Source organism: Cricetulus griseus, chromosome 2, assembly GCF_003668045.3.
Source record: "Cricetulus griseus strain 17A/GY chromosome 2, alternate assembly CriGri-PICRH-1.0, whole genome shotgun sequence".
NCBI classification, from domain to species: Eukaryota; Metazoa; Chordata; class Mammalia; order Rodentia; family Cricetidae; genus Cricetulus; species Cricetulus griseus.
In genome coordinates this window covers 17,116,568-17,143,155 of record NC_048595.1, presented here as the reverse complement: position 1 = coordinate 17,143,155, position 26,588 = coordinate 17,116,568, and the positions used below count along the sequence as shown (strand labels likewise).

General features: G+C 50.8%; 1 protein-coding gene across 1 annotated transcript; it reads left to right on the top strand.

Annotated features, from left to right (window-relative positions):
- Nucleotides 1-3,484: 3,484 nt before the first annotated feature.
- On the top strand, nt 3,485-26,287 carry E2f2 (E2F transcription factor 2). The gene is made up of 7 exons (XM_027399728.2): nt 3,485-4,220; nt 9,656-9,761; nt 11,510-11,729; nt 12,433-12,591; nt 13,720-13,834; nt 16,316-16,508; nt 23,155-26,287. Exons 1-7 carry the CDS (start codon nt 3,960-3,962, stop codon nt 23,415-23,417), a joined length of 1,317 nt encoding a protein of 438 aa, XP_027255529.1. The 5' UTR covers nt 3,485-3,959; the 3' UTR covers nt 23,418-26,287.
- Nucleotides 26,288-26,588: the final 301 nt, after the last annotated feature.

Here is a 26,588-nt window from a genome sequence, read left to right as displayed (position 1 = left end):
AGAGGCAGGCAGATCTCCGTGAGTTGGAGGCCAGCCTGGTCTACAGAGAAACACTGTCTCAAAAAAAAAAAAAAAAAATCCTATTGCCTCCAGAGATCCAAATGTGATCCTGATTTCATCTCTAATCAACTTTTTGTCAAATCCTTTTACATTAGCAGTTCTCAACCTATGAGCTGCAACCCCTTTGGGGGTGGATCAAACGACCCTTTCACTGGGGTCGCCTAAAACCATTGAGATACACATTTTCATTATGATTCATAACAATAGCAAAATCAGTTTTGAAATAGCAAAGAACTGTATTAAAGAGTTGCAGCATTAGGAAGGTTGGGACCCACTGATTTATATGGTTCATGCTCAGTTGCATGCGCTCATAGTGTACCTGTTATAAAAGAAGCGGGGTAGCCCATGCTTGTTTGTGTTCTGAAACCGAGTCTCACTATGTAGTCCTGGCTGCCCTAGAACTTGCTAGATTCAGCAAGGTGACCTCTAACTCACTGAGATCCACCTGCCTCTGCCTGCCAACTGCTGAGGTTAAAGGCGTGCGCCACTCGGCCTGACTGATGGACTTGGGAGGCAGAGGCAGGCGGATCGCTGTGAGTGGAAGGCCCGGTCTATCCAGCCAGGGCTACATAGCGAGACCTTATTCAAAAGCACACCACAACCGAACAACAACATGAGCCTGTAAGAGCACGGCTGGGTGGTTACACCAAGCACCTATTATGCACCGGGCACCCTTCTATGGATTCCATATTCAACAATGGTGCGCCCCAGAAAACGAATGGAAGGACCACTTGACTGTCTTCAAATTGTCAGAGCCAAAGCTTCGAGGTCCAGCGTCCTGACTAAGATCGCATCACGAAGCGTGGATAGGGCAAGAATTCAAGCTGAGGGCGACCTGCTTGAGCTCTGCGCCCACACCTCCTGCAGGAATCCATCCGTTCCCAGGCAGTGAAACTCCAAAGCCAGCCCCAACTACCCGAAACTCAACCACAGAGAACTGGCTCTCGGCCCCCCTCGCTGGCTGCTGGCTCCCGTCTTTGCTCCCGCCCCACCCTGCCACCTCCGTTTCCCTCCCTGGCCCTGGGGCCCTGCTTCTGCTCCAAACCTGCTCAGCCACAATTCCTTCCAGGTTCCCTCATCTGTAGAATGGGGATACCGACAGGCCAGCGTGTTGTGGGGCTCAGAGGAGACGCTGGAGGCGCAGTGATGGTAGTCGGTTCTCCATACAGACCAGTGGCCATCATTTCCACTGTCACGTGAATTATGCCTCTGAAGACCTTGGTTACACGTGGAGTGGCAGCTTTATCTGGCTGGGGCGGCTGAGGGAATGAAGTTCCAAGAGGTTGGGCAACAGCTGCCCAAAGTTGTTCGGCTAGAAGTAGGGGACAGGACTCTGTGAGGGACCCGCCCCCCCCCCAGACTTTCTGAATTCAAATCTTTTTAAAAAAGATTTTTATTTATTTATTATGTATACAACATTCTGCTTCCATGTATATCTGCACACCAGAAGAGGGCACCAGATCTCATAACGGATGGTTGTGAGCCACCATGTGGTTGCTGGGAATTGAACTTGGGACGTCTGGAAGAACAGCCAGTGCTCTTAACCTCTGAGCCATCTCTCCAGCTCCTGATTTCAAATCTTACTCACTACTGCCTCTCTTTGCTGGACACATGAACAAGTCATAGTCAATATTTGTTAACCACCTTTTGCATGCCAAGCCAAGCCCGATTCAAAGAGATTTGACAGAGATCATTGGAGCTTAGAATGCAATCAATGATTTACAAGACAAAAAAGTCAAGTCTTGCTTGAGGCAGAACACAATAAACTTTCAAAGAGAGTAAAAGGTCTTCCGGATGAGAGAGGGAAAATGGGCAGGGAAGGCTTCCTAAAGGAGAGATTTAAACCGGGACTTGAGGGACCAGTGAGATATGTAAATTATCTATTATTATTAATTATTATTATTTTGGTCTTTCAAGACAGAGCTTCTCTTTGTAGTCCTGGCATTCCTGGAACTCACTCTGTAGACCAGGCTGGCCTTGAACTCAGAAATCTGCCTACCTCTGCCTCTGCTGGAATTAAAGACTTGAGCCACCACTGCCTGGCCAGATCTGTGTTCCAGAGATAACATCTGACGTGGCCACAGCTGCTGATTCCTGAGGCTTTGTGGACCAGGCTCTACGCAAAGAGGTTTGCATGCACTATCTCATGAGATTTCTCCGTGATCCTATGAGGTATTATAAGGGATAGAAAAACGAGACCCAGAGAATGCTGGGCACAAAGCCTGGGCTGCTCGATTCCCGAGGACCTAATGAGGTTTTAAGCTGGAGACTCACTCTGCAGGGCTTTGAATGCCAAGGCCCAAACTTGAAAAGAAGAAGAAGAAAAAAAATCACAGAGCTGACCTTGATTGAATAGGCCAGCACCTGCCGCCGCCCCTGTCAATCGCCGCTGTCCAACACTTTCCCAGCCTCTTTAAACTTGAGAGATGTGGACTGTAAATGGATAATCAGCAAGGGGCGTTTATGAATAAATAAATAAATAAATAAATAAATAAATAAATAAATAAATAAATATTTAGGAGAACCCTGGAGGTGTTTAACTCAGCGAGAGCGCTGGGTCCTGGGTAAATGAGTCCCCAACAGAGACCCCCACCCTGCTGTGCTTGCCAAGGGCAGGCCAGAGCTTGGGAGAGTCCGGGAGGAGCCTTTACTAGAACAAACAAGGACACCCAAGCTGGACTGTCCTAGATTTGACTGCCAACTCTCAGATCAGCAAATCTGTGAATGACCCTGGGCAAATTACCCCACCCCTCCGACTGTCTAGCTTAACCCAACCCACTTCTCAGGGTTGACTGGAGACAATAAACAACATAGCACTCGTTATGGTCTAATCTTGGTGTACTGTACTGCGGTACAGTAGGTGCTCAACAGATGCTAGTTAGTTCTTCCCGAAGAAGAAATATAAATGGGAGGCTCCGCCCTTTCCTGCCCCTCTGCCAATTAAAGAACCAGGTGTCTGGCCTTCATTTGAAGAGAAAGGGATATATACTGGCTATATTAATTAATATATTAATAAATGGATATAACATAACTAAGTAACAATGCAAACAAACAGAAGTTCTTGTGGTCTGGAGAATTCCCTGAGGGTCAAGGCTCAGGTCCAGACTCTGACTTCCCTCAAGTGTTTGGCCCCACCTTCAGGGACCCGGGGCCCATTCCTCAACGCTATTCGCTGTTCTGTGGGTCGCAACACGGGGAGTCCCGGATGCCCCTCCTGCCTCAGTTTCGCTGGCTGTTAGATCCAAGAGGAAGCTAAGTCAGCAGATGTCGCGGCCCCTTTAAGCCACTAAGCTTCTGTTGAAATCGCTGTTTCTTAGACTAAGCCTTTCCGGGGGCGGGTGGGAGGGTGGAGCCTGTATATGTCGTAGCAGCCAATCGAAGCCCGGCATTTTCCGCGGGAGATCCGAATTTGGCGGCACGTAGTTTGGCGGTAAAAAAAAAAAAAAGAAAGAAAAAGAAAGAGAGGAAGGAAGAAAAAGAAAGAAAAGAAAAGAAAAGAAAAAAGGAGCCCGAGCAAGGGCCAGGGACGAGAGTGCAAGCGGAGAGCTCAGCGGGCGTGCAGGCCACCCTCGCGGGTCAGAGCACACGCGTGTCCGCGGAGTGTGTGGGCTTCCCGGGACGCTTTCCCGCGCCGGCGCGATCCCGGGGTCCCAGACTTTCGGGACGCGGGCCGTGCCGGGCCAGCCCCCGGCAGTGGCACCCGCGCCACGCGATCCCCGAGCGGTGATCTCCGAGCTCGGCAGCGCTGGGCGGCGGGCCAGGAGGGGAGGGTCCGGCCTTGCCCCGCGGGCGTCCATTGGCGGCTGCTCCCGGCGTCCGCGGCGCAGCCGGCTGCAAAGCCCGCAGGTGCCCCGCGCGCGCTCGCCAGACCCGGGTGGGTAGGGGGCGCCGCACTCGCCATGCTGCGCGCGCCGCGGACCCTGGCTCCGGCCACGGCGCAACCCACAAAGAGCTTGCCCGCGTTGAACCCCACCGAGCTGTGGCCTCCGGGTCTCAGCAGCCCCCAGCTGTGTCCGGCCACCACCACCACCACCACGTACTACACTTCGCTTTATACGCAGACGGTGCCTTCCGCTGCGGCGCTGGGCACCTGCCTCGACGCCACTCCCCACGGACCCGAGGGCCAGATTGTGCGATGTGTGCCCGCAGGCCGGCTGCCGGTAATGCTGGGGACCCCCCGGTGCTTCCCATATGCTTGTTTGGGGTGGGGGAAGGAACGGGGGAGCCTGGGGCTCAGTTTGAGTACTGCTGGCTGAGGTGGGGAAGTGGGGCTAGCAGTGTAGAGAACCCCTTCGTTTTCTTACTGCGTGAAATAATCTCACCCACTATTACAGTGTGATGAGCACTGAAGTGGGAGCCTGGAGACCCAGCCCAATCCGGGTAGAGCCAGTGTGACCTTGAGAGAGTCCACAAGTCACAGACATTGCTATAATTCATTCATTCCTTCATTGTTTACACCAGAAACCAGCACCTGCTATTTCAGGTCAGGGGCTTGGCCTGTGGCATTTCCTGGTGACAGGAGGGTAGATCCCGTGGATCTCTGGTCCAGCCTGATGTGGACAAAGTGATCTAGCCAGCTCCTTTTCAAGTGGTGTTTGTCCTCAGGTCCTCCCCACAGCCTGGTCATCCTCTGAAATTGCCAGTAACAGATGCAAATGTAGTTAGTCTCTTGGAGTTCCTGTTCAGTTGGACTGTGTCCTCCTCAGTCCTGCAGATCTGTTGTCAAGGAGGCCTGGTGTGGTGGCTTTGGGCTGTAGCACAGGGTGTGTGCTGTGGGAGCAGAAGCAGCCATAGAGTGAAGGTGGGAAAGGAAAAGGCCTCAGGGAGTTGAGTTTCAGCCTCGGGATCATCACTGTATATTTGGATAAGTCAGGGCCTCTGTTTCCGCTTTTACATTTATGTGGGGGAGGGGGTTGTTTGTGGCACATTGTGTGTGCAGGTCAGAGGACAACTTTCAGAGTTGGGTTTTTTTTTTTTTTTACTACTTCCGAGTGGGTCCTGGGATCAAACTCAAGCTGCCCAGCTTGGTGGCAAGCTCTTCTACCCATTGAGCCATCTTGACAGCCCGAGTTTCCTCTTTTAGAAATGCACCTTCCTCTGTCACTTCCAGCTCAGGTTTTGGAAGCAGGGAGGGGAGATGGTATTTGTAGTGTATGGTAAGTCTAGGGACAGGGATAAGAGCATCCCGTGTCCCCCGGGCATTCTGGATGACCTATGCACCTGTCTGTCCTACCCTCCCAGGGTGAGCACAGGGGTTGGGAGCCACATGGCCAACTCTCTGGCTACAGGCAGAACCTCACTTTCTGCCTTTGGAGTCAAGCTGTGTTCCACCTTCCCAGATGCCTTTCCCCAGTAGTGTGGGAAGCGTCTCTGCTGTGTTGTCATCCCTGTTTTACAGGTCAGGATGATGAGGATAACTGTCTGTTGTCTTATCTGGTGTTCAGCATTTTCCAGCCTAATGCATTTGTGTAGCTTGTGAAGGAGACCGAACGAGAAGCTTTGTGTCACAGAGGTGGGAAACTGAGGGTCAGAGAGAGATGGGTCCAGTGACCTGACCCACAAGTCAGCTCTCTGAATGCAGCCTTGGAGCTAGGTGGCCCCCGGAAAGGGGACTCTGGCAGGCTAATGTCTCCTTTGACCACCTGCTTTTGGATGTAGACTGTCAGGAACAGCTGGGGTTTGGAAGTGCTTTGGGCCTTTCCTACCAACTCTGCATCTGTCTGTTCTACCCTCCCAGGGCGGGCTCAGGGATCTTAGCCAGAGCAGCCCTTGCATGCCAGGCACTGCTTGGCACTCTTCACCAGTGATCTTGGTTAAGATGCTCGGCACTATGCAGGTGAGGAAACTGAACAGAGGTGAAGTCACAAGCCAAGAAGTGGGGGTGTCCTTGCATCAGACTCCCTAAAGGCCTGCCAGGCCCAGAGCCCATCTCTGGTCCATCTCCAGATGCTGGGGCCCCAGTGCCCCATGGGCAGGCCTAACCCCCTGCTTACTCATTTTACAAGGGTGTGACCTGGAGCTGCTCCAAACCCAACCTTGGGTGTGGCCTTCTGCTTTGTGGCTGCAAAGTGTGGGGGTGAGCAAGATTTGTTGGGGAGCTGGCCTTTAAAGGGAGGATAACCAGGTTGAGTTGCAGAAGTAAGGCCAGGACTCAGGTCTCCTTGCTTCTGGGCCATTGTTCTTGCTAGTCTCTAGAAAAGATGGAGGAACATTCTTTGCAGAGTCTCACCACTGGCCAGGCTCATGACATTTTCTATTCGTTCTACAAGCTGGTTTCAGTGAGGACAATGGGGGCTCTTCATCTGTCTACACTGTCCCATTGCTGTCCTGGAACTCATTATGTAGACCAGGCTGGCTTCGAACTCACAGATCTTCCTGCTTCTGCCTCCTGAATGCTGGGATTAAAGGCGTCCTGGCTGTTGTTTTTGTTCTTGTTGTTGAGATAGGGTCTCACTATTTCCAATCTGCTCCTGGAAGCCTAGACTCAAATGATCCAGTTGAGCTAGGCATACATACACTTCTGTAGCCCTAGCACTGGGGAAACTGAGGCAGGAAAGTTGTTGAAAGTTCTAGATCCAGCTGGTCATGGTGGCTCAGGTCTTTAATTTCAGTACTCCAGAGGCAGAGGCAGAGGTGGATGGGTCTCTGTGAGTTTGAGGTCAGCTTGGTTTACATAGAGAGTTCTAGGAGAGGCAGGGTGAGACCTTGTCTCAAGATAAAAGAAATACTGCCTCAGCCTCTGCAATGGCTTAGGCTATAAGCTGAATGTACATATGTACATACATACATACATACATACATACATACATATTTTTAAACTCTACTGACACCAGGCCAGAAGATGACACACATAGGCTGGGGGATAGGGTGACTCCTCCCAGGCTGTCCTCTCATGAACCTTTGGAGCAGTCAGCAAAGTGATCCTTAAATTTGCTCTCACCCCAGTGCCTGTCTAGGAAAGGAAACCCAGATCCCTGCTGTGTGACCTTGGGCAAGTCACTTCCCTCTCTGACCAGACTGCTCACTTGGCTGCCCTGCTGGCTCCTCTGGGGCTGTCTGAGCAAGGGGTGTATTCTACCCCCAAGGGCTTGGCAGGTAGACTTAAATCCTAACCAGGACAAAGGGGCTGCTTCAGAGGGTCCAGATTAGAGCCACACTGGCCTCTGGGTGTGGTCACAGACCTTTGCTCTCCTTAGCCCCTGCTGTCTCTGAACTCCACCCATGGTGATACCCATGCCTGAGTGGCGGGAGGCCCCACACAGGCCTGGGCAGAGTACATGCACTTACTGACTCTCCTCAGGAGCAGGCTTGCCCAACTCATTAGGTGGGTCAAGGTCACCTGACTTCCCAGCTTACCTAGCTAAGGAGGGAGAAGTCTACTTTTGACCCCATCTGACCCCAAGCCTGTGCTCAGCCTCTCCTGGTGCTTGCTCTCTGCCACCTGGCTCTGCATGCCCAACCCAACCACATGACAACTTTTCTCTGTCTGGTACCCAAAGGTGTTATGCTGGTGTCCTTAGGTGGGGACACTTGCTACTTAGGGACCCTGGGGAGTGCAGTGAGCCTAGGACATCGTGAGAGAGAGTGAGAAAAGAGAAGGCAGGGTGTGACGTGATGGGAGCAGATGGCAGAGCCAGACCTAGGCCCACATTCTAGCAATTCCTGAGGGAAGGTATATGGATGGCTCTTGTAGCAGGCACATGGCTTTGGAGTTGGACAGACCTGGGTTCAAACCCAGGCTCTGCTTTTGTCTGTGTGACTCCAGGCCTGCCTTGTAACTTACCTCTCTGTATGGACTTGTCTGCCAAGACAGATTGCCAGTGCTGATCCACTTCAGGACTGAGAGAATGTGATTGGCTGGTCAGGATTCTCTCCTGCTCCCTGCCTTGCAGGGGGCAAGTGACCTTCTGATGGGGGGGGGGGTTGGGAGTATGGGATGATCTGGAATCGTGGCTTGAGCAATTCCCTGTCTCCTGTCTTTGTATGGTGGGAGGGGGGGTGGAGTGAATCATTTGATCAAGACAAAGTCCGTGTTGCCCACCTGGCCTTGCTTATAACAGCTGTGCAAAGAGACTGGCGGTGCTGGAGGCTCAGTTAGAGCCAAGTGCTGGAACTTAGCTTGGTTTGTGTAGCGGGTCTCAGCTGGGCCTTTCTCTGATTATAAGATGGGGCTAGCCTTCAGAGAGTCTAGGATTCTTGGTCAGCTGAGACGTGGGTGAGGAATACTCAGGAGACACTCAGGAATGAGTAGGGGAGGTGTTTGTGTGGGGTGGAGGACTGAAGTGACAGGCTCCTGGAGGCAGTAAGCAGAACTCTTGCACCAGTCCGGGGAGACTTCCTGGAGGGGGCAGGAGTCAGAGAGCGGAGCTGACACCTGTCAGGCCAGCTGTGCTCAGCAGCAGTTAGAAGGCTCAGCCCTGCCAAAGCGAGCAGAGCAGCGAGCGTGACCTCACCACTAAGTGTTAAAACAGACCTCTCAAGTGGGTGGGGGTGTCTGGGGGACAGGGGAGGAAGGAAACAGGCTCAATGGCTTCAGAGGGTGTGTCCAGGAAGATGTTGAGATCGTGTTTGGGGAATAGACTGTGCATTTCCTGAGACCCTACTGTGTATCTCATCCTGAGAACTCCACAGAAGTTACTCCCAAGTCCTCGCCATAGCCCTCCATGCCATGATATCTGCCCATTTTACAGAGCAGGAAACTGAGGCTCTCAGCTAAGGTGGCACATATCCCTAGGTCACACGGTGAGCCTTCAAAGGTGCTGGGGATTCCAGCTGGCTCTTTGCCCAGTGCCCCAGTGCCCCAGTGCCCCTGCCCCACCCCTGCCTAGCCCTAACCATCAGGGAGGCCCTTTCCGGGCAGTGCAGCTAGAAGCCTCATTGTGGCCCTGTGGTGGTGGTAGTGGGTGGTGTCTGGGTAGAAAGGAGCAGATGGGCTGTGGTTTGGTTTCCCCAGCAGGTGTTTCCCAAGCTTGGCGGGAACGGGGAGGGGCAGCAGGGCCTCAGCTGCTTGTCCTTAAGACACCAGGGAAGGACTCATTGTGTCTCTGCAAAGAGAATGACAAGCTGTCCATTCAGGAGGCCCTGGACCCTCAAGCTGGAGGCCAAATGGGGAGAGGGAGTGTTTGCACTGTTTCCCAATGTGGGCACCTCCCTGGGGTGTGGCACTGAGCCAGGAAGTCCCCTGGGCCTGGGCGGATGCTGGTCCCACCCTGATAAGGGCCAGCTGTGGGGCTGTGATGGGCACCAGGTCTGTCTGAACCAGCTGCTTCTCAAGGGGGCAGGTCCCCAGCCTGATGTGGTTTAGGTCCCGCCCACTTCTTCTTCTTGGGGGGGGAGAGAAAGAGAGAGAGAGTTCCGTTGGGGCTGGGCCACAGAGGTAGGAATTTTATTTGCCCCTCAGAAAATATGGCACTCACTTCGCTGGGCATTGACATTTCCTCAAGAAGTTCAGTCAGTAACACTGTACCAAGGGCTGATGGCAAACACACAGGAGGTGGCTGCTGGTGGGCTCCTTGCCCTGGCTGCAGTTCAGGGAAAAGGCTAAGGAAAACCCAATTCTAACTCTTTCTCTTACCCTCTCTCTTGTCTGTCAAAGGCCAAGAGGAAGCTAGACCTGGAGGGCATTGGGAGGCCTTCGGTCCCTGAATTCCGGACTCCCAAGGGGACGTGTATCCGAGTGGATGGTTTGCCAAGCCCCAAAAGTAAGAGTTTCTGATGGGCACCTACAGCAGGGTGGCACGGGGTGGGAGGCAACAGCTCTACCCATCCCGTCACCAGCAGAGTCTGTTTCAGCCTTTTCCAAGGTTTCTGGTGTATTCTCGAACTTGATTCTGTCCAGTAGGTAGAGTATGTCCCTTTTATTGATGAGGCAACGTAGGAGAACTCAGGACTTAGCCAAGGTCACACAGCTAGTCAGCGGAATCAGGACTAATGCCTGGCACTGCTTCTTATACTTATACTAGGCACCTGCTGCCCAGAGCTAACCACCATCACTAGTGTTGATTTGGGAGCTTAGTATTTTTTTAAGTTTTCATGGTTGGGTTAATCTGACATTTTCTGAAAGAGCTCTGGGAGGATCATTGGCTCACCAGAGTCTCTCCCACCGGCAGACAGTGCTAACTGATTCAAAGGGAACTGGAGCTTGGAATAGTCTGGCCTGTGCACCCGAAGGTCTCGAGGCTGTCCCACTAGAGCCTCCCTAAAGCTAAGCCAGAAGGAATCCCTTCCACTGAGATTTTCAGTCAATATTCTGATTAAGCTGGGAATTAAAGCCAGCGTGTCCAGGAAATATATGAATTTCCACAGAGATCTAATGAGGGCACATGTCTAGTAGAATGCATGAAAGTCAGGAATTGGAGGGCCAGGTAAGGGCTCCACGTGACTTGACTGGTTCACCCTTTTCTGTGAACCCTTGTTATCTCATGTAAATTAGGCACAACTAGGTCACGATGAGGAGAACGTTCATTCAACTGATTGATTAGATGTTACCTAGAACCAAGGCAGAAGGATTCCAAAGCTCAGTAGGACTGCAGAGCATAATACATAATACTGATCGACTATTAATGTCTGCCACAGACACAAAACCGGACTAGGCAGTACGTGTGCCAAATGCTTGGCCTCTATGTGTTAAGGGATTCTCAAGTCCCCTTCCAGAGGCATCTGAGACTAAAATTTAGTTCCCATGATTAGTTTGGCCATCAACTTCTATGTGACTTAAAGTCATTTGATTGCAAAAGTTCCCTTGTGGTTTAATTCGAAGCAGCTGAGACGTGGTGTTGCAACATCAGCCTTATTGAGAAAGGGACCTTTTCCATGAACCCGGGCCATTTGATGTTTGATGTTAGACGATTCCCGTCAGATAATTATTGGGCTACACATGGAAAGGCAAGGCAAGTGTGGATCTATAAAAATGTTCTCAAATCCAGGCTTGTCTTTTCCTCCCGACCAGAATTCCTAATTCCGGGTATAATTGACAGGAGAGGATAATGGTTTAGGAAGCTGCCTACGTTTGAATCCTAGTTTGCCGCTTGCTTAATGAAACGAACAAATGACTTAGCCAATCTGCTTCAGCACAACGCTGTAGGGTATTGGCTTAAGCAAAGCGCCCAGAACAGTGACCCTCCTAACAGCATGCAGTTAGTTGTTGGAGCTGTTGCTATGTCTGCTCTGAGCTGTGATGGCAAGGTCCTCTGAACTCGGAGTCGCGACACTTGGCTTCCGGTCTCTGCAGCGCCCCCTCCTGGCGGTGAGACCTGGAGCAAGTCTTTCCCCGGGGTTTCGGGTTCCTGGTCTGTGCGGCCGTGGAGACCCCGCTGCCTGGGTGCTCTGCGCGCTGGACAGTTCTCGGCGAAGGGCGGTGGAAGGTGTTGCTTAATGGATCTGAACTCCTGGGGAGAACCCAGGCTGGCTCCCCCAGAGCAGTGTGTGAGCGGGGCCTCTTCCTCCTCAGCCCCCAAGTCTCCTGGGGAGAAGACACGCTATGACACGTCGCTGGGGCTGCTCACCAAGAAATTCATTTACCTCCTGAGTGAGTCGGAGGATGGGGTCCTGGACCTGAACTGGGCAGCCGAAGTGCTGGATGTGCAGAAGCGGCGCATCTATGACATCACCAACGTGCTGGAGGGCATCCAGCTCATCCGCAAGAAGTCCAAAAACAACATCCAGTGGGTGTGAGTGCCTGGGCCAGGCCATGGCACCAGCCAATGGGTGCATTGTTGGGGGCGGGGCGGGAACAGTAGCCAATAGGTGTGAGTTTTGGAGTTCCCTCCCCAGCAACAGGCAATCCACAGCAAGTACCGGGTGGTAGGCGGCCAAAGCCAACCAATAGGCCTATGGGGAGGGGCATAGCCAGTGTGTCTGAGTGGGATGGGACAGGTGTTAAATGCTGGAGTGATAGCAAGAGCAAAGGGACCGGGCAGAGCTGAGTAGTTTTAGGGGTTGTAAAGGCCCGAGAGGACCCCAGCTCCTTGTGTCCCGGTCCCCAGGAACCCTCCTCTTGGGAAAGCCCCTTGGGAGCTGCACAGGTGTGGGTCAGACTCCTCCCCACAGCTGCAAGGTCTGAAAGTACCCTGGCATGAACCCTAAAGGAAACCCAGGAGCGGAGCCAGGGCTAAAGTCAATAGTACCTTTCCGTCTGGTGGAGGCTGGGGCATAAGGATAGACCCAGGGGTTCAGGCTTCCAATGTCTCCCCTCCCCCCAAACTTCAGTGCTAGTCTACGACAGTTCCCAGGAGGTGGGCATCACCACCGATTTGCATGAAGTGCCCTGGAGACTCGCCCTGGCTTGGACTAGCTCTCGTGCAGGGCAGCCCTGATGATGGTAGGGACTGTGAATATGGACTGACCCTGACAATGGGGCTGCTCTGTTCCCAGAGGCAGGGGAATATTTGAAGACCCCACCCGACCTGCGAAGCAGCAGCAGCTGGGGCAGGAGCTGAAGGAGCTGATGAATGCAGAGCAGGCCTTGGACCAGCTCATTCAGAGTTGCTCGCAGAGCTTCAAGCACCTGACCGAGGATAATGCCAACAAGAAATATTCTTTCTGCGGCGAGATGGGCAGGGGGCTGGGCTGCTGGCTGCTGAAATCTTCACCCAGCTGATTTCTTACCTCCTTACTGGGACTAGCTCCCTCTAGGGGACTGTCATATCTGTTTCTCCCTCTCAAGCTTAGGGAAACTTGGGGTCCTTCCTTCCTTCCTCCCTTTCCTTCTTAAGATTATTTTATGTTTGAACGCTCCATCTGCATGTGCAAATTTATGCCAGGAGCAGACATCAGACCCCCCTGGAGATGGTTGTGAGCCACCCTGTGGTTGCTGGTGTACCGTGTTGTTAACGGCTAGCTAGAATGGATGTTTGCATCCAGTCTAGATTTCCCTTCTTAATTTACTGTTTAGTTTTTACTTACATGTATTTATTTGTGTGTTGGGGGCACATTGTGCTATGGCACATGTGTGGAGATGAGAGGGTAGCTACTTGGAGTCAGTTCTTCCCACCACCGAGGTCCCAAAGATCAAATTGTCAAACTTGGGGGCAAGCGTCTTCTCTCTGAGGCATCTTACCAGGCCAAGATTTTGTTTTGTATTTCTTCTCCTTTTATTTAGTCCTTGACAATTTCATGCATGTGTACATTGATCCTATCTCCTCCCAGTTTCCCTCTCTGACCCCGCCCCCCCAAACAGCCCCCTTCCACCTTCATATCCTGTCTTCTTTGTTTCTTTGTTTGTTTGTTGTAACCACTGAGTCTTCTTGGTGCTGCCTGTTGGAATGGTGACTGGGTTACCTGGCTTCGTGTAGTATTTCACTACACATTTCCTGCTTTCATTTTCTTTTATGCTGAATCATTTCTGTTGAGTCTGTACCATGTTTTTGGCATCCATTCATCTGTTGATGGGCATCTAGGCCCATCCAATTTCCTTGTGGTTGCAAACAGCCACATTAAACATGGGTATGCAATCTGTTTGCTTTCCTGTGGGAGGAAGGTGGCTTATGCTATTCTAAGAACAGGTTATGGTCATTTGAATTTTTTTTCTGAACTGTATCACGTGTGAGAATGTGATATTCGGGGGTTTATGAGAGGAGATAAAATCTTCCTGGCAGGCCGGGGGGGGGGGGGTTCGCATTTTGACAAGGCAGTCGCTTTTCTTAACTTTCCTGCCCCAACGTTGGCCTACGTGACCTACCAGGACATCCGTGCTGTGGGCAACTTCAAGGAGCAGACGGTGATCGCAGTCAAGGCCCCTCCACAGACAAGATTGGAAGTGCCAGACAGGGCGGAGGTGAGAAGGCAAACCCTGGGTAAAGAACAGGGTGGGAATGTCCTGGGTATCTCTGTAGAGTCTGCCTGGCCCTGACAGCCCCAGCTCCACTGGTCCATCTGGGGTCTGGGGCAAACTAGGAAGAAAAATGGAGACTAATCACTGGCCCAAGGGCTTCCCTGGTATTGCAGAGATTTTCTTCTTTGCATTCCTTTTGTGTGGGTTCCTCTGCTCGCACAATTGTGTCCCCACAGAAGCAAGCTTAGGACTCACAAGAATTCTTACTCACTGTCCATGCTTGCACAGGCTCAAGATGAAGACAGTTTTTCTTTAGTGCTGAGAGTGGAGCCCCGTGCCTTGCACGTGCTGGCACATTCTCCAAGACTGAGTTGTACCTGTGCCCTTGGCTTTTTGAGCTCTCTATGTGGGTCAGGTTGGCTTTTTTTAAGCACACTAAGCTACTATGTAGCCCAGCCTAGCCCCAAATTCCTGACCTTCCTGCCTCTGCCTCCTGAATGCTGGTATTAGAGGCAGACATCACCATTTCTATCATAAGATCAAATTAAAGAAAATAGTCCTAAAATTTTATTTATCGTGTGTGTGTGAGTGTGTGTGTGTGTGTGTGTGTGTGTGTGTGTGTGTGTGTGTGTGTGTGCATGTGTAGATCTTAGAGACAACTGGTAGGAGTCAGTCTTCTCCTGTGTGTCATTAGGCTTGGAGCAGGGTTTTTTGTTTTTTGTTTTTTTCTGCTAATCAATCTCTCTATTCCAAGATCAAAATTCTTTTTGTTTTTGAGATTGATTTACATTTTTATTTTTATGTTTGGGTGTTTTGCCTGCATGTATTGTCTGTGTGCCATGCATGTGTAGTGTGTGGAGGCCAGAATAGGGTGTTGGATCTCCTCGGCGCTAGAGCTTTAGGCTGTTGTGAGCTGCCTGTGGGTGCTGGGAGTCAAACCTGGATGCTCTGGAAGAGCAGCCAGTGCTCTTTACCACTGAGTCCTCTCTCCAGCTCCAAACCAAAATCCTTAATACTGCTCATGAAGCCTTTGGTGCTCTGAGCCCAATGGACTCCACCCAGTTCCTCTCCCAAGCCTTCTCCATCACTCTGCCCTTTGCCACATCAGCCTGCAGTCTCGACTGCTCTCAGGCTGTCCTCGGTGCAGCCTTTGCACAGGCCGTCCCCTCTAGCTGGGATGCACTTCCCTCTCCCTGCCTGGTGGACTGCTAGCCACCCTCAGGTTTCAGCTTGACACTGAGTCACTTCCTTCCTCATCAGCCTCAGACTAGATCCAATTTCTTTTTTTTTAAGCACACTAAATCTCAGCTCTCTGGCCCATCTTTGACACAATTCTTTGCAAACTCACTATGTAAGGAAAGATGACCTTGGAATTCTGATCCTCTTGCCTCTACTTCCAGAACACTGGGATTATAGGCGTACGTGACACTAGTTTAGGTGGTGCCAGGATGGAACCTGGGCCTTCTACCTGCTAGGCAAGCATTCCCCCGGCTGAGCTAGATGCCAGCCTCCCACTCCCCACCCCCACCCCCCACCCCCGTTAGGGTTTTAATCTTTACAAAAGAAGGTATTGCTCAACTTCTGTCAGGGTGTGGCACATATTAAGGGATCCAGAAATGACATCTTAGAAGGAACCCATACCGCAGAGGTAATGAAAGCCCTAGTCCTCAGCTCAGGACCTGGTGGGTGTGAGGGAGACCCAGGCAATGGGTCTGTTACTTCCTGACTGAAAATGTGTTTAAAGGACAGAGGAAGCATCCTGGGGGTGACAGGTAAACTGTCACTACAGAATTCCTGCCAGGTGAAATGATGCGTGATGCATAGAGACCTGAACTTGGTGTGTGTGTGTGTGTGTGTGTGTGTGTGTGTGTGTGGTCAGTGGGATGAGTGTAGGGATACAGTGGAGGAACGGGTAGAGAAGCCAAGCCCAGCTTGTTTAAGCCTATGGAGAAGAGAAGACCAAGTGACAAGCCCTGGGTTTTGGAGATTGGAGTCAAAGTTTAATTTTGGGGCTCAGACAGGGTTCCCATCTGTCCAGTGCTCTCTCTCCTTGCCCACCTCTCTCTGCTGTTCTCAAGGGGGCTCCCCACCTGTGGTAGAGCACATGTGTCAACAGCTCAGCCAACCCGGTAGGAAGGGACCTCATGCTGGTTGGACATGTGACATGTGATACCCTGAGGAAGCCACATAACCCTGGATTCTTCTAGCTGCATCACAAATGGGACCATAGGAGTTGGAAGGCCACTTCCACAAACTTCAGGGCAGGGCCCGGGGCAGGCTTATTTCCCCAAGGGAAAACCAAGGTGTCCTCCCTCCAAGGGGACTTGCATATGGGACAGTGAAATGGTGATGTTCTCCCAGCTGGCAGTGTCAGGCTCAGGGACTGAGCTCGCACACATGGGTAGCACTACCTGTGTCCATTCATACCAGCTGACCCGAGAGTCTGTGCCCAGCATTGTGAGATGGTTTCTCTTCCTCCTCCAGGAGAACCTGCAGATTTATCTAAAGAGTACCCAAGGGCCTATTGAAGTCTACCTGTGCCCAGAGGAGGTACAGGAACCAGACAGTCCTTCCAAGGAGGCCCTCCCCTCTGCCTCTACCCTCAGCCCTGTCCCTGACCTCCCCGAGCCCAGCTGCAGCACCGATCCTGGGATCACAGAGACCACAGCATCTTCAGGTAGGCCCTCTGCTCCTTGGGAGAGGTGAGCAGAGCAGTGGCTCTAATTCTTCCCAGTCTGCATTTGTTGGATACCCAGCATTCACGGCAGATAAGCCTAGTGTCCCCGAGTGTGATAACAGTTCTTCATGCTTTGCAAAAGCTTGTGCCTCCCTGTCTCAGCAGGGGAGCCAGAGCTGCTCTGGGGCAGCTCAGCCATTCATTCCCTCAGCTGTGGGCCCTTCGACAGTTTGTGCTTCAGTTTCCTCATCGGTAGGTTGGACAAGAGTAGTTAATATTTAACTTTCTGGTTATTAAAAGGATTAGTGAACTAATGTGAGCCAGTGTTTGACCTGGCAATAGCTGTTACTGTCACTTTTACTGCCACAATTGCTATGAGGTTGGCTCACAGCCAAGCACGTGGCACTCAGTGAGCCACAGTGAGTGGTGGCGTGTGTGGTGAGGGAGTTGAACCTGGGACATTATGCTTCCTAAGTAAATACTACAACACCAAACTTCACCACCGAGCCACATCCTTAGCCTGAAGGTTTTTTCTTTCTTTTTTTTTCTTTCTTCCTTTCTTCTTCTTTTTAAAATATTTTTACTTTTTAATTAAAAAATTATCGTAAGGAATTTGTTAATAAAAAAATTACACACTGAAATTAAACAGATCCAAAGATGTATTTCTTCGGGAAATACATCTCAGTATACTGTGAGAATAGCCAAGGCTGCTGGCTGGTGGTGGCTCACACCTTTAATTCCAGCACTTGGGAGGCAGAGGCAGGCAGATATCTGAGTTCAAGGCCAGCTGGTCTACAGAGTGAGTTCCAAGACAGCCAGGGTTATTGTTACATAGAGAAACCCTGTCTTGAAAAAAAGACAAAAAACTGGGGAGGGGTGGGAGCCAAGGCCAAAGAGATGGCTGGGCAGCTAAGACAACAAAAGGGCCCAAGTTAAGTTCCCAGCACCCGAACGGTAGCTTACACCTGTCCATAATTGCAGTCCAGAGGAGCCAGTGCCTTTTTGGGCACACCCCAGCACCATGCAAACACTCTCTCTCTCTCTCTCTCTCTCTCTCTGTCTGTCTCACACACACACACACACACACACACACACACACACACACACACACCACTCCCCATGTGATGCACTTACATCCATGCAGACAAAAATATTCATATACCTAACATAAATATAATTTTTTTAAAACAGCATTCTAAAGCTGAGGGGCTTCCCATTAGATTTCACGACTGAATTGCCGAATATGTTTATGTACTTAGCTACCACCGAAAACCCAGAGAACTGGAAACACGATTACCTTTCTAGCCTTGTTCAATACTTGTAGATCAGACTGGCCTGGAACTCACAGAGACTGATCAACCTGTCTGCCTCCTGAGTGCTGGGATTAAAGGTGTGGGCCACCACAGCCTGGTGTTAGGGTTTATTTTGTTTTGTTTTGTTCTACACCAGGACTCCATATTGGTCATTTACATTTCATAGCACATCTTGGAGGAAGTCTCACTATTCCTGGTTTAGTGCTAGAAAACCAAGGTGGAGAAATGATGAGTTTGGCCAAGGACAGACAGCTGGGAGCAGCACAGTAGTGTCTTGACCCTTGCTCCACAGGGGCCCAGTGCTGTGTCCTCAGGCACAGGATCAAGCAGGAAGGGCCCCTGGCTGGAGGGACCACACCTGGCTGCGGGGTTGGGGAGTGGGTGGTGGGTGCAGGAGTGGATGGAGCCAGAAGCCACCTCTGCAGAAAGGCCTTGCCTTCTACTAGGATTCTGCCCCAGGTCACATGAACAGGTTCTTCAGGGTCATATAGACCCGCATTCCACCTTTTTTTTTTTTTTTTTTTTTTGGATCAGGATTCCTTTAGTAGAACCTTAGTAGTTTTTTATTTAATTTTTGTCACATTTGCTTATTCATGGTGGTACATGTGCCTCCCACAACTTGCAGGAATTGTTTTTCTCCTTTCACCATGTGGGTCCTGGGATTGAACTCAGGTCACCAGACCCTACTGCAAGCGCCTTGTCTCAGTGAGCCATCTTGGAAGCCCAAGAACCTTAGTGTCTAAAGAAAGGCAGAACTGGGGTGGGTCTGGTGGGAAAGGCCTGGTGTGATGTTTCACAGGACATAGGTTGCTCCTGTGTCAACACAAAGGTTGACACATTCCAGCCTTGCTGGTCAAAACTGGCTTGTTTTCATATGGCCAACGAGCTAATGATGGCTTTGAACTCCGGTTTCTCTTTGTCTTTAGTGGTTATGCTAGGAACCAAGCTTTGCACACGTTAGGCAAGCACCTATCACAAGCTGCACCCTACCTTGTTTTTTACATTTTTCAAGAGTTGGGGAGGGGGCTAGAGAGATGGCTCAGCTTTTAGGAGCTTTTGCTGTTCTTGCAGAGGACCCGGGTTCCGTTCCCAGCACTCCATAACTCCAGTTCTAGGTGATCTGATGCCCTGTTCTGACTTCTGCTGGTCCTGCATGCACACAGTACCATACATATATGCAGGCAATGCTCATACACGTAAATGTAAAAAAAGGTTTAAAAAAGAGTTGGGTAGAGGGCAACTGCGTTACAGAGGACACGTGTGTCCCACAAAACCTAAAATACCGCCCAGCCCTTGACAGAAGTTTATTGACCTTGATTTCATTCTATATGATTAAATTAATGCCCAGAGAGAGCAAGTAGCTTCTTTGAGGTCTCACAGCAAGTTGATGGTAGAGCTGAGACAAGAGCCCAGACTCCTAAGTCTTCTCTGAGGATCCCTCCTGAATGTGTCACTCTGTGTGCCAGCCATCTGTCTGCTTGGGCACCTCCCCAGGCACTATCTTTTATTCCAGACCTGTGCCCCACCCTGTTGTTCCTCTTGTTACTCTGCCCTCTTCACTTAGCTGTCAACATGTACATGGCTCTCCCAAGTTAGAACCACTTGCATATTACTTGCCCTTCCGTGGACCACCACTTTCTAGAGTAGGATCCGGAGCCCAGAGGCTGGGGTGGAGCTCAGGGGTAGAGTACTGGCCTAGCCACTGAGGCCCTGGGTCCTGTCCCCAACACCCAGGGCAGGCAAGGTTGGAGCCAGTTTGCTTGCTACTTTATGCCTGCTATAGGAAGGAGAGGAAGTTGTCCTGAAGATGTACACTCACACACTTACATGCACACTCACTCACAAAGGTGCAGACTTGGGAGCTGGAGAGATGGCTCAGCGGTTAAGAGCACCGACTGGCTGCTCTTCCAGAGGTCCTGAGTTCAATTCCCAGCAACCACATGGTAGCTCACAACCATCAGTTATGAGATCTGGTGCCTTCTTCTGATGTGCAGATATACATGGAAGCAGAATGTTGTATACATAATAAATAAATAGATAAAATCTTTAAAAAAAGATGCAAACATGGGCTCCATGTTCCATCTTTGTTCTTTTTGAAGATTTTTTATTTTTATTTTATTGTGTGTTTACCTCTAAGCAATATAAATATATATATATCACATATGTGCATATAGGCAGCTGTGAGCCCCTCTTGTAGATGCTGGAAACCAAACTTGGGTCCTCTTCAAGGGCAGCAAGTGCTCTTAACCTCTGAGCCATCCCTCTAGCCCCAAAATAGTCATTTTTGAGATGTGAATACAAGAGGCCAGGCCCAGAGTGGAGGGTAAAACAGTCTTGGGATTTAAGGTTCTGGCATCTCCAGAGGAATTACTAACCCATTGTAACCTCATTTTCCTCTTGATAGAAGGGGCTCAAATAAGAGTTGCTTCCACATGCTGTCCAGGTTCTGGCATTCTAAGATACAGGATCTGAAACAGGGGGCTTGGGTTGGAACCCATTGTTTCCAGGTTTGGGAGACCAAGTGAGGCAGGAGGAGTGTTTGAAGCCAGAAATTCAGGGCCAATCTTGGCAACATAGTAACACCCAGGCTCAAGAGATGTCTAAACAAATATTCACCTGGCCTAGTGGCAGAAGCCTGTAATCCCCATCTCTTGGGAGGCTGAGACAGGAGGGTCACAAGAGGGAGGCTTGCCTGGACTATAGTGGGTTCAACGACAGCCCAGGTAACTTATTCAGACTCTGTCTCAAAATAACAAGTGTAGAGAAGGTTAAGAAGGCTCAGTGGTAGAGTGTTTGCCTAGCATGTGCACAGGCCTTGCTTCTATTCCTGGTACAGAGAGAGAGAGAGAGAGGGAGGGAGGGAGGAGAGGGAGGGAGGGAGGGAGGAAGGAAGGAAGGAAGGAAGGAAGAAAAAAGAAAGATTCTCACAAAATATTGCAGGGCCAGTTCCCAGGGGACAACATCACCAGAGTGTGGTTTTCATAAACAGCTAATATGAACTGAGTACCCCACCTGTGCAGTGTCTAGTGGAGTTTGGAGCTATTCAGAGTGGGTGGAGCAATGGGTGTTACAAAGGACAGCGCCAGCCTGGCTGTGACCGGCAGCAGGAAGGAGAGCAAGTTCACCCTACCCCATGACTTCCACAGGCCTTCCTTCAGTTTCCACTCCCCAAAATTCTGAGTAGTTTCTACTTTAGCCTCCTGGGAAAGCTGGGGCACCCAGTCCACAGCTGATAAGAAGCAGGGCTGGGGTTTACGGCCAAATTCTTCTTCCCATTGCCAGACCCCTTGCTGTAATCTCAGCAGTGTGTTGAGATTGCAGTGTGCTGGGGATCGAACCTGGGGCCTATGCACACTAGGCAAATACTCTATTGCTGAGTTATGCCTCCAGCCCCAAGCTTTAGTGATGGTGGCAGTTGTAACTGATGTGGTGTGTGTGTGTGTGTTAGTTACATGTACGTGTTTGTGTAACTATGCATATACATGCAGAGGCTAGAGCAGGACATCACATCAAGTGTCTTTCTTTGTCATCCTCTGAGGTTTTTTTTTTGGTTTTTCGAGACAGGGTTTCTCTGTGTAGCTTTGGAGCCTATCTTGGCACTCGCTCTGGAGACCAGGCTGGCCTCAAACTCACAGAGATCCCCTGCCTCTGCCTCCCAAGTGCTGGGATTAAAGGCGTGCGGCACCGCCGCCGCCACCACCACCACCACCACCCAGCAATCCTCTGAGTTGTTGCCTTGAGACTAAGTCACTGGATATGAAGCTTGTTATTATTTGGCTAGACTGGCTGGCCTATAAGCTCTCAGGATCCACCAGAATCTGTCTTCCAGTTCTAGGGTTATAGGCACTTGTAGCCATGCCAACCTCTATGTGGGTGCTCGGGATTCAAACTGGTCCTCCTACTTGACGTCCAAGCCGTCTTAGCCACTAAGCTGCCTCCCCAGCCCTTGTTTATCGCTTTGTTTCAGGAACCCACGCTAGTCTCAAACTTATGATGCTTCTGCCCTCCCAAAGGCCAGAGTTAGATGTATAAGCCACCATACTTGGCATGAAACTTTTGTTCTAGGTGTTTCTGTAAGAATTTAATAGATTGTTGGGGGTGGAGAGATGACTCAGTGGTTAAGAGCACTGACTGCAGCCGGGCAGTGGAAGGACAGGCCTTTAGTCCTAGCGTTTGGGGGCCAGAGGCAGGGGGATCTCTATGAGTTCGAGGACAGCCTGGTTTACAGAGTGAGATCTAGGACAGCCAAGGTCCTGTCTCGAAAAGCCAAAAAAACAAAACAAAACCAAAAAACCACCACTGCTCTTCCGGAGGACCCAGGTTCAATTCCCCCCCTCACATGGCGGCTCAGAACTGTCTGTAACTCCAGTTCCAGGGGACCCTGCACTCATGGCAAAACACCAATGCACATAAAATAAAAAGAAATAGATTTTAAAAAGGATTTAATAGATTGAGATTTTTGCATTTGGTTTTTAGTCCACTTTGAACTAATTTTTGGAAATGATATAAGGGTCTAGCTTCATTTGTCTGCACATAGACATCCCTGTCTCCCAGAACCATTTGTCGAAAGAACTGTTCCTTGGGGATGGGAGAAGCAATGCTTAAAAAAAAATATTTTATTTTTCATTACTTATTTGTGTGTGTGGATGTGCATATGAATACGAGTGCTCACAGGCCAGATGAGGGCATCGGATCCTCTGGATCTGGAGCCACCAGGTGTAGACACTGGGAACCAAACTCAGGTCCTCTGCAAGAACAGCACACTGAGCCACCTCTTCAGCCCCGAAGGATGGTTTATTTATTAATTATTTATTAAGCAGTGCCTGCATGTATGCCTATACTCCAGAAGAGGGCACTCACTCATTACAGATGGTCTGAGCCACCATGTGGTTGATGGGAATTGAACTCAGAACCTCAGGAAGAACAGCCAGTGCTCTTAGCCTCAGAGCCATCTCTCCAGCCCGGGAGGATGCTTTTTAAAGATACTCATTATTGAGGTGTCGTGTGCTGTGATGATGTGGGAGAGTTGGGGAAGCTGGAGATGCCGGAACGAGCAAATGGCTTCAGGGGCAGCCCTGTAGTGTAGCAGGGTGGGGTGGGGTGGGGTGGGTACAGAAGCCTGGGGTAGGTTTGGGGAGCAGGCCGCTGCACCCAGTGGAGGGGAGGAGAGAGTAGAAAATGAGGTTTCTGTGACTGGTGCCTGAAGAGATTAGGGTGTCACCATGCCATTGAGTGGAAGAGATGGAGGAGGGCCGGCCAGCCAGAGAAGACCGGAAGACCACCCGTGTGCTCAGGGCCAATCATGACTCTAGTCTATTTGTCTCCAAACCCAGTGCTGATGCCCCAGCCGGTCCCGCCAGCACCAGCACCATCCCTTGTCCCCTTGGAAACCACTGACAACATGCTGGAGCTGTCACACCCACTTCTGCAACAGACTGAGGACCAGTTCCTGTCCCCAGTCCTGGCCGCCAGCTCCCCTCTGATCAGCTTCTCCCCGCCCCTGGACCAGGACGAATACCTGTGGGGCATGGATGAGGGTGAGGGCATCAGTGACCTCTTCGACTCCTATGACCTTGGGGACCTGTTGATTAATTGAAGAGTTCTGCCTCTGTCTCTACCTCCTCACAGACAGATTGACAGACTCTCTGCCCAGATGGGGGACACTGGACACTAGGTGTCACCCCCTGTGTACGAGCGGCTCCGTTCCAGCCTTCCTTCCAGTGGAGGGCAGCTAGGGAGATGTGGAGAACATGAGTGAGGAGTGTGTCAGGGGCTGGGCCCTGATCCTCCTCTTCTGACCTCTGACCCCTTCATGAAGGACAACAGGTGCAGGTGACCATGTTCAGGGAAAGGGTCTGCTGCCTCCTGAGGGGCAGTTGGACCCTGGCTTTTTCTAGAAGCACTTAATGCCTTTGTATTTATTTCAGGTTTGTTTGTTTGTCCACCCTGAGTTTTAGCAGGGAGATTTGTTGTAGTTTCTCCTCAGACAGGCCCTCCCATGCCCACTGTCTTAAGGGAACACCTGGGCTTCCAGGAGCCAGGGCCAACTTCTTGGTCCTCCTACTACAGTGGTACTTGGGTCTTGAGGAGGGTATCCAGTTTGCTTGAATGTTAATTGCACTTAGGCCTTGTAATTCTAGTTAAGTGCAGGGCCCAGCCAAGGTATCAGCTTCTCTCCCACCCCAGAGAAGGTTCCAGTAGCTATCTTGGGAGAGATAGCATTGAGCTCCCCACAGCCAAGTAGGTAGCCAAGAAAGTTCCCTTCTGGCTGGGTCCCTTGTCTCTCCTGAACTTCAGAAAGTAAATATAGGCCTTCAGGAATTAAGCCAGAAGAGCCCCTGGAAAAAGCAGGAGGCATGTGTCATGGCTACCTGAGGTTACCTTCCTCAGAGCCTCTGCCTTGGCCTGGTCAGAGACCTGGGAGGTGGAGGCAGAGACTGTGTAAGAAGAAACACCCCAAGGGCTACCCATGCTTCCCTCGGAGGGTTGTTTTGTTTCTTGGTTGTGGTTGTTGGAGGGGGAGATTCCTTAGGGACCAGCCTTCCCAAGCCCTCACTCCACTTCCAAGGTCCGAAGCTTGAGGGCAGGTTTGTACCTTTCCCCCGCTGGAATGCTGAGGGGGTGATGGGGTTTGGGGGGGGTGGAGTGGTCTTCACTGCAGACTAGGTCTTAGCAGCTCATGAGGAGATGGTGTGGGGATCTGGGAAGAGCCTTGGGTTTATTTCCCCATGGGCTGACCCTCCAGGATCCCTGTGGTCCAGATGGGGACAGGAGTCTGCTAGCATGCTCTGGGCTGAACCAAGGCCAAGGGAGGGAGGTCTTACCCACCTTCAGGGAGCTCAGGTTTCTCAGGGGCTCAGCAGGGCAGCACTTTTTTTTTTTTTTTTGTATGTTTGTAGCATTAAATTGATTTAAATGATAAAAAGTTGGTTATGCCAGGTGGCTCCTAACTGACTGGCATTTGAAGTTTAAATGTTGGGCTAATGTGAACTGATGCCCATTTGGGGATAATTTGTGTTATCCTTAATTCAACTTCTTGGGCTCCCAAATTAGGCCCCTCTGAGGAGTGGTCAGTGTCTCACACCTGCCACACTTGGAATTTGTATACTTTTACATCGCGCGTCTAACTTTTTGACATTGCGATGTGACCTTGTCGTCTATAAAGTCCACACTCAAGAACTGCACAGTTAAGTTACCAAAAAGAAAAAGAAATCTCCTAATGTTTTAAGGACGTTTACAATCTTGTGTTGGTTGAGCTGTGTCCATAGCTATCTGTGGCCCGTGCTGTAGTTGGACCACATGGAAGCCCACTGTGCCCTAGAGCCACAGGTGACCCTTGAGTGATGGGGATGCTACCTGGACTCTAGTTTGATGCTCTGCATCTGGAGGCAGCATTGTTGTTCTCAGGTCTCTGCCATTTAGTCATATGCCAACTCCAAGGAGGGAGATGCCTGACCTCTGAGCCTTGGCCACTGGATGGAGAGCTAAGGTTCTGGAGAAGAGGGCTGTACTTCCTGTCTGGAGTGAGGTTCATAATGCAGTCCAGAATTCAAGTTCAGTCGCCAAAGGCCCAGCCCAGGGATGGACAGAGGCCTTCCCAGCAGCTGCCTCGTGCTCTCCTGGCTGTCTCTTTTCAACCCTTAGTCAAGGGGCTGGACCTCCCAGGAGAAGCCCCAGGCTAGCGTGGGGAACAAGCTCAAGCCTCTTTCTTGCCAAATGATACTTGAGACCTCCAAGTTCCTTCAAGTGCTTTAAAAGAATGGGGTGTGCCCCATTTGGAACAGTTTTGAGTGCTATTTCTTTTAGGCCCCATGGGACCATTCATGCCCAGTCTCTTTCCTAGGTTTCCCAGCCCCACCAGCAAGCCCCCAAGTCATTTGTGTCTCTAGGGGACCCCAGAGCACTTAGCAGAATTAAACTTGTAAATAGGGTTGGAAATGCACCAGTGAAGGTGTCAGGGTGAGTCAGTCCCTCCTCTGGGGTGACGGGGCCAGCTGGTGTGTCCATGAGGAGTGAGTTTGTGAGCTTTGAGGGGGCGTGACTTGGTTTCCCCTCCCTGCTTGTTCTCAGCCCAGGGTAGTGTTGTAGAGAGTTTGCTTACGCTAGCCGGCATCAGATGTTGCGTAGCGCTAGCACATCTGAAGCTTTTGGGGTTGATTAGAATCAGTTTCTTGGTTTCTGTCATTGTGCCCAGAGGCACCACCTCACCTACGTGCCCTATTCTCCCACAAGGCCCATTAGGGACCATAGTGACCACAAGTCTGGCCAGCCTCTGGCTACTGGGAGAGATGAAGTCTTGTGAGTGTTGTTTGTTTTGAGGGTGCCCGGGAGTGGGGGTCTGGGGTCCCTGAGCTGGGGACTCCGTGTGGGTCACCTACCTCCTGGTTTCACCCAAAGTCCTGCCTTGAATGCCAGCGAGTTTCCTTCTGTTGTGATAATTGGGCATTAAACAGTGGCAGCTGGAAAGCTCTGTCTCAATGTCATTTCTTTCTGCAGCCCTGGGGATCCCACCCAGGACCTCATACATGTTAAACACACCCAACCATTGAACTACCTGGGAATGTCTAGGACCTCATACGTGTTAAACACATGCCTAACCACTGAACTACCTGGGGTTCCCACCTAACCTCATATATGTTAAGCACATACCCAGCCATTGAACTATACCTCAGCCCTGTTGTGCATTCTGAATGAAACTTATTACTGAGGGTCTGGTTCCTTGGCTGGGGGTGAGGACCATATTTGCCCAGCTGATGTGCCCCATCCC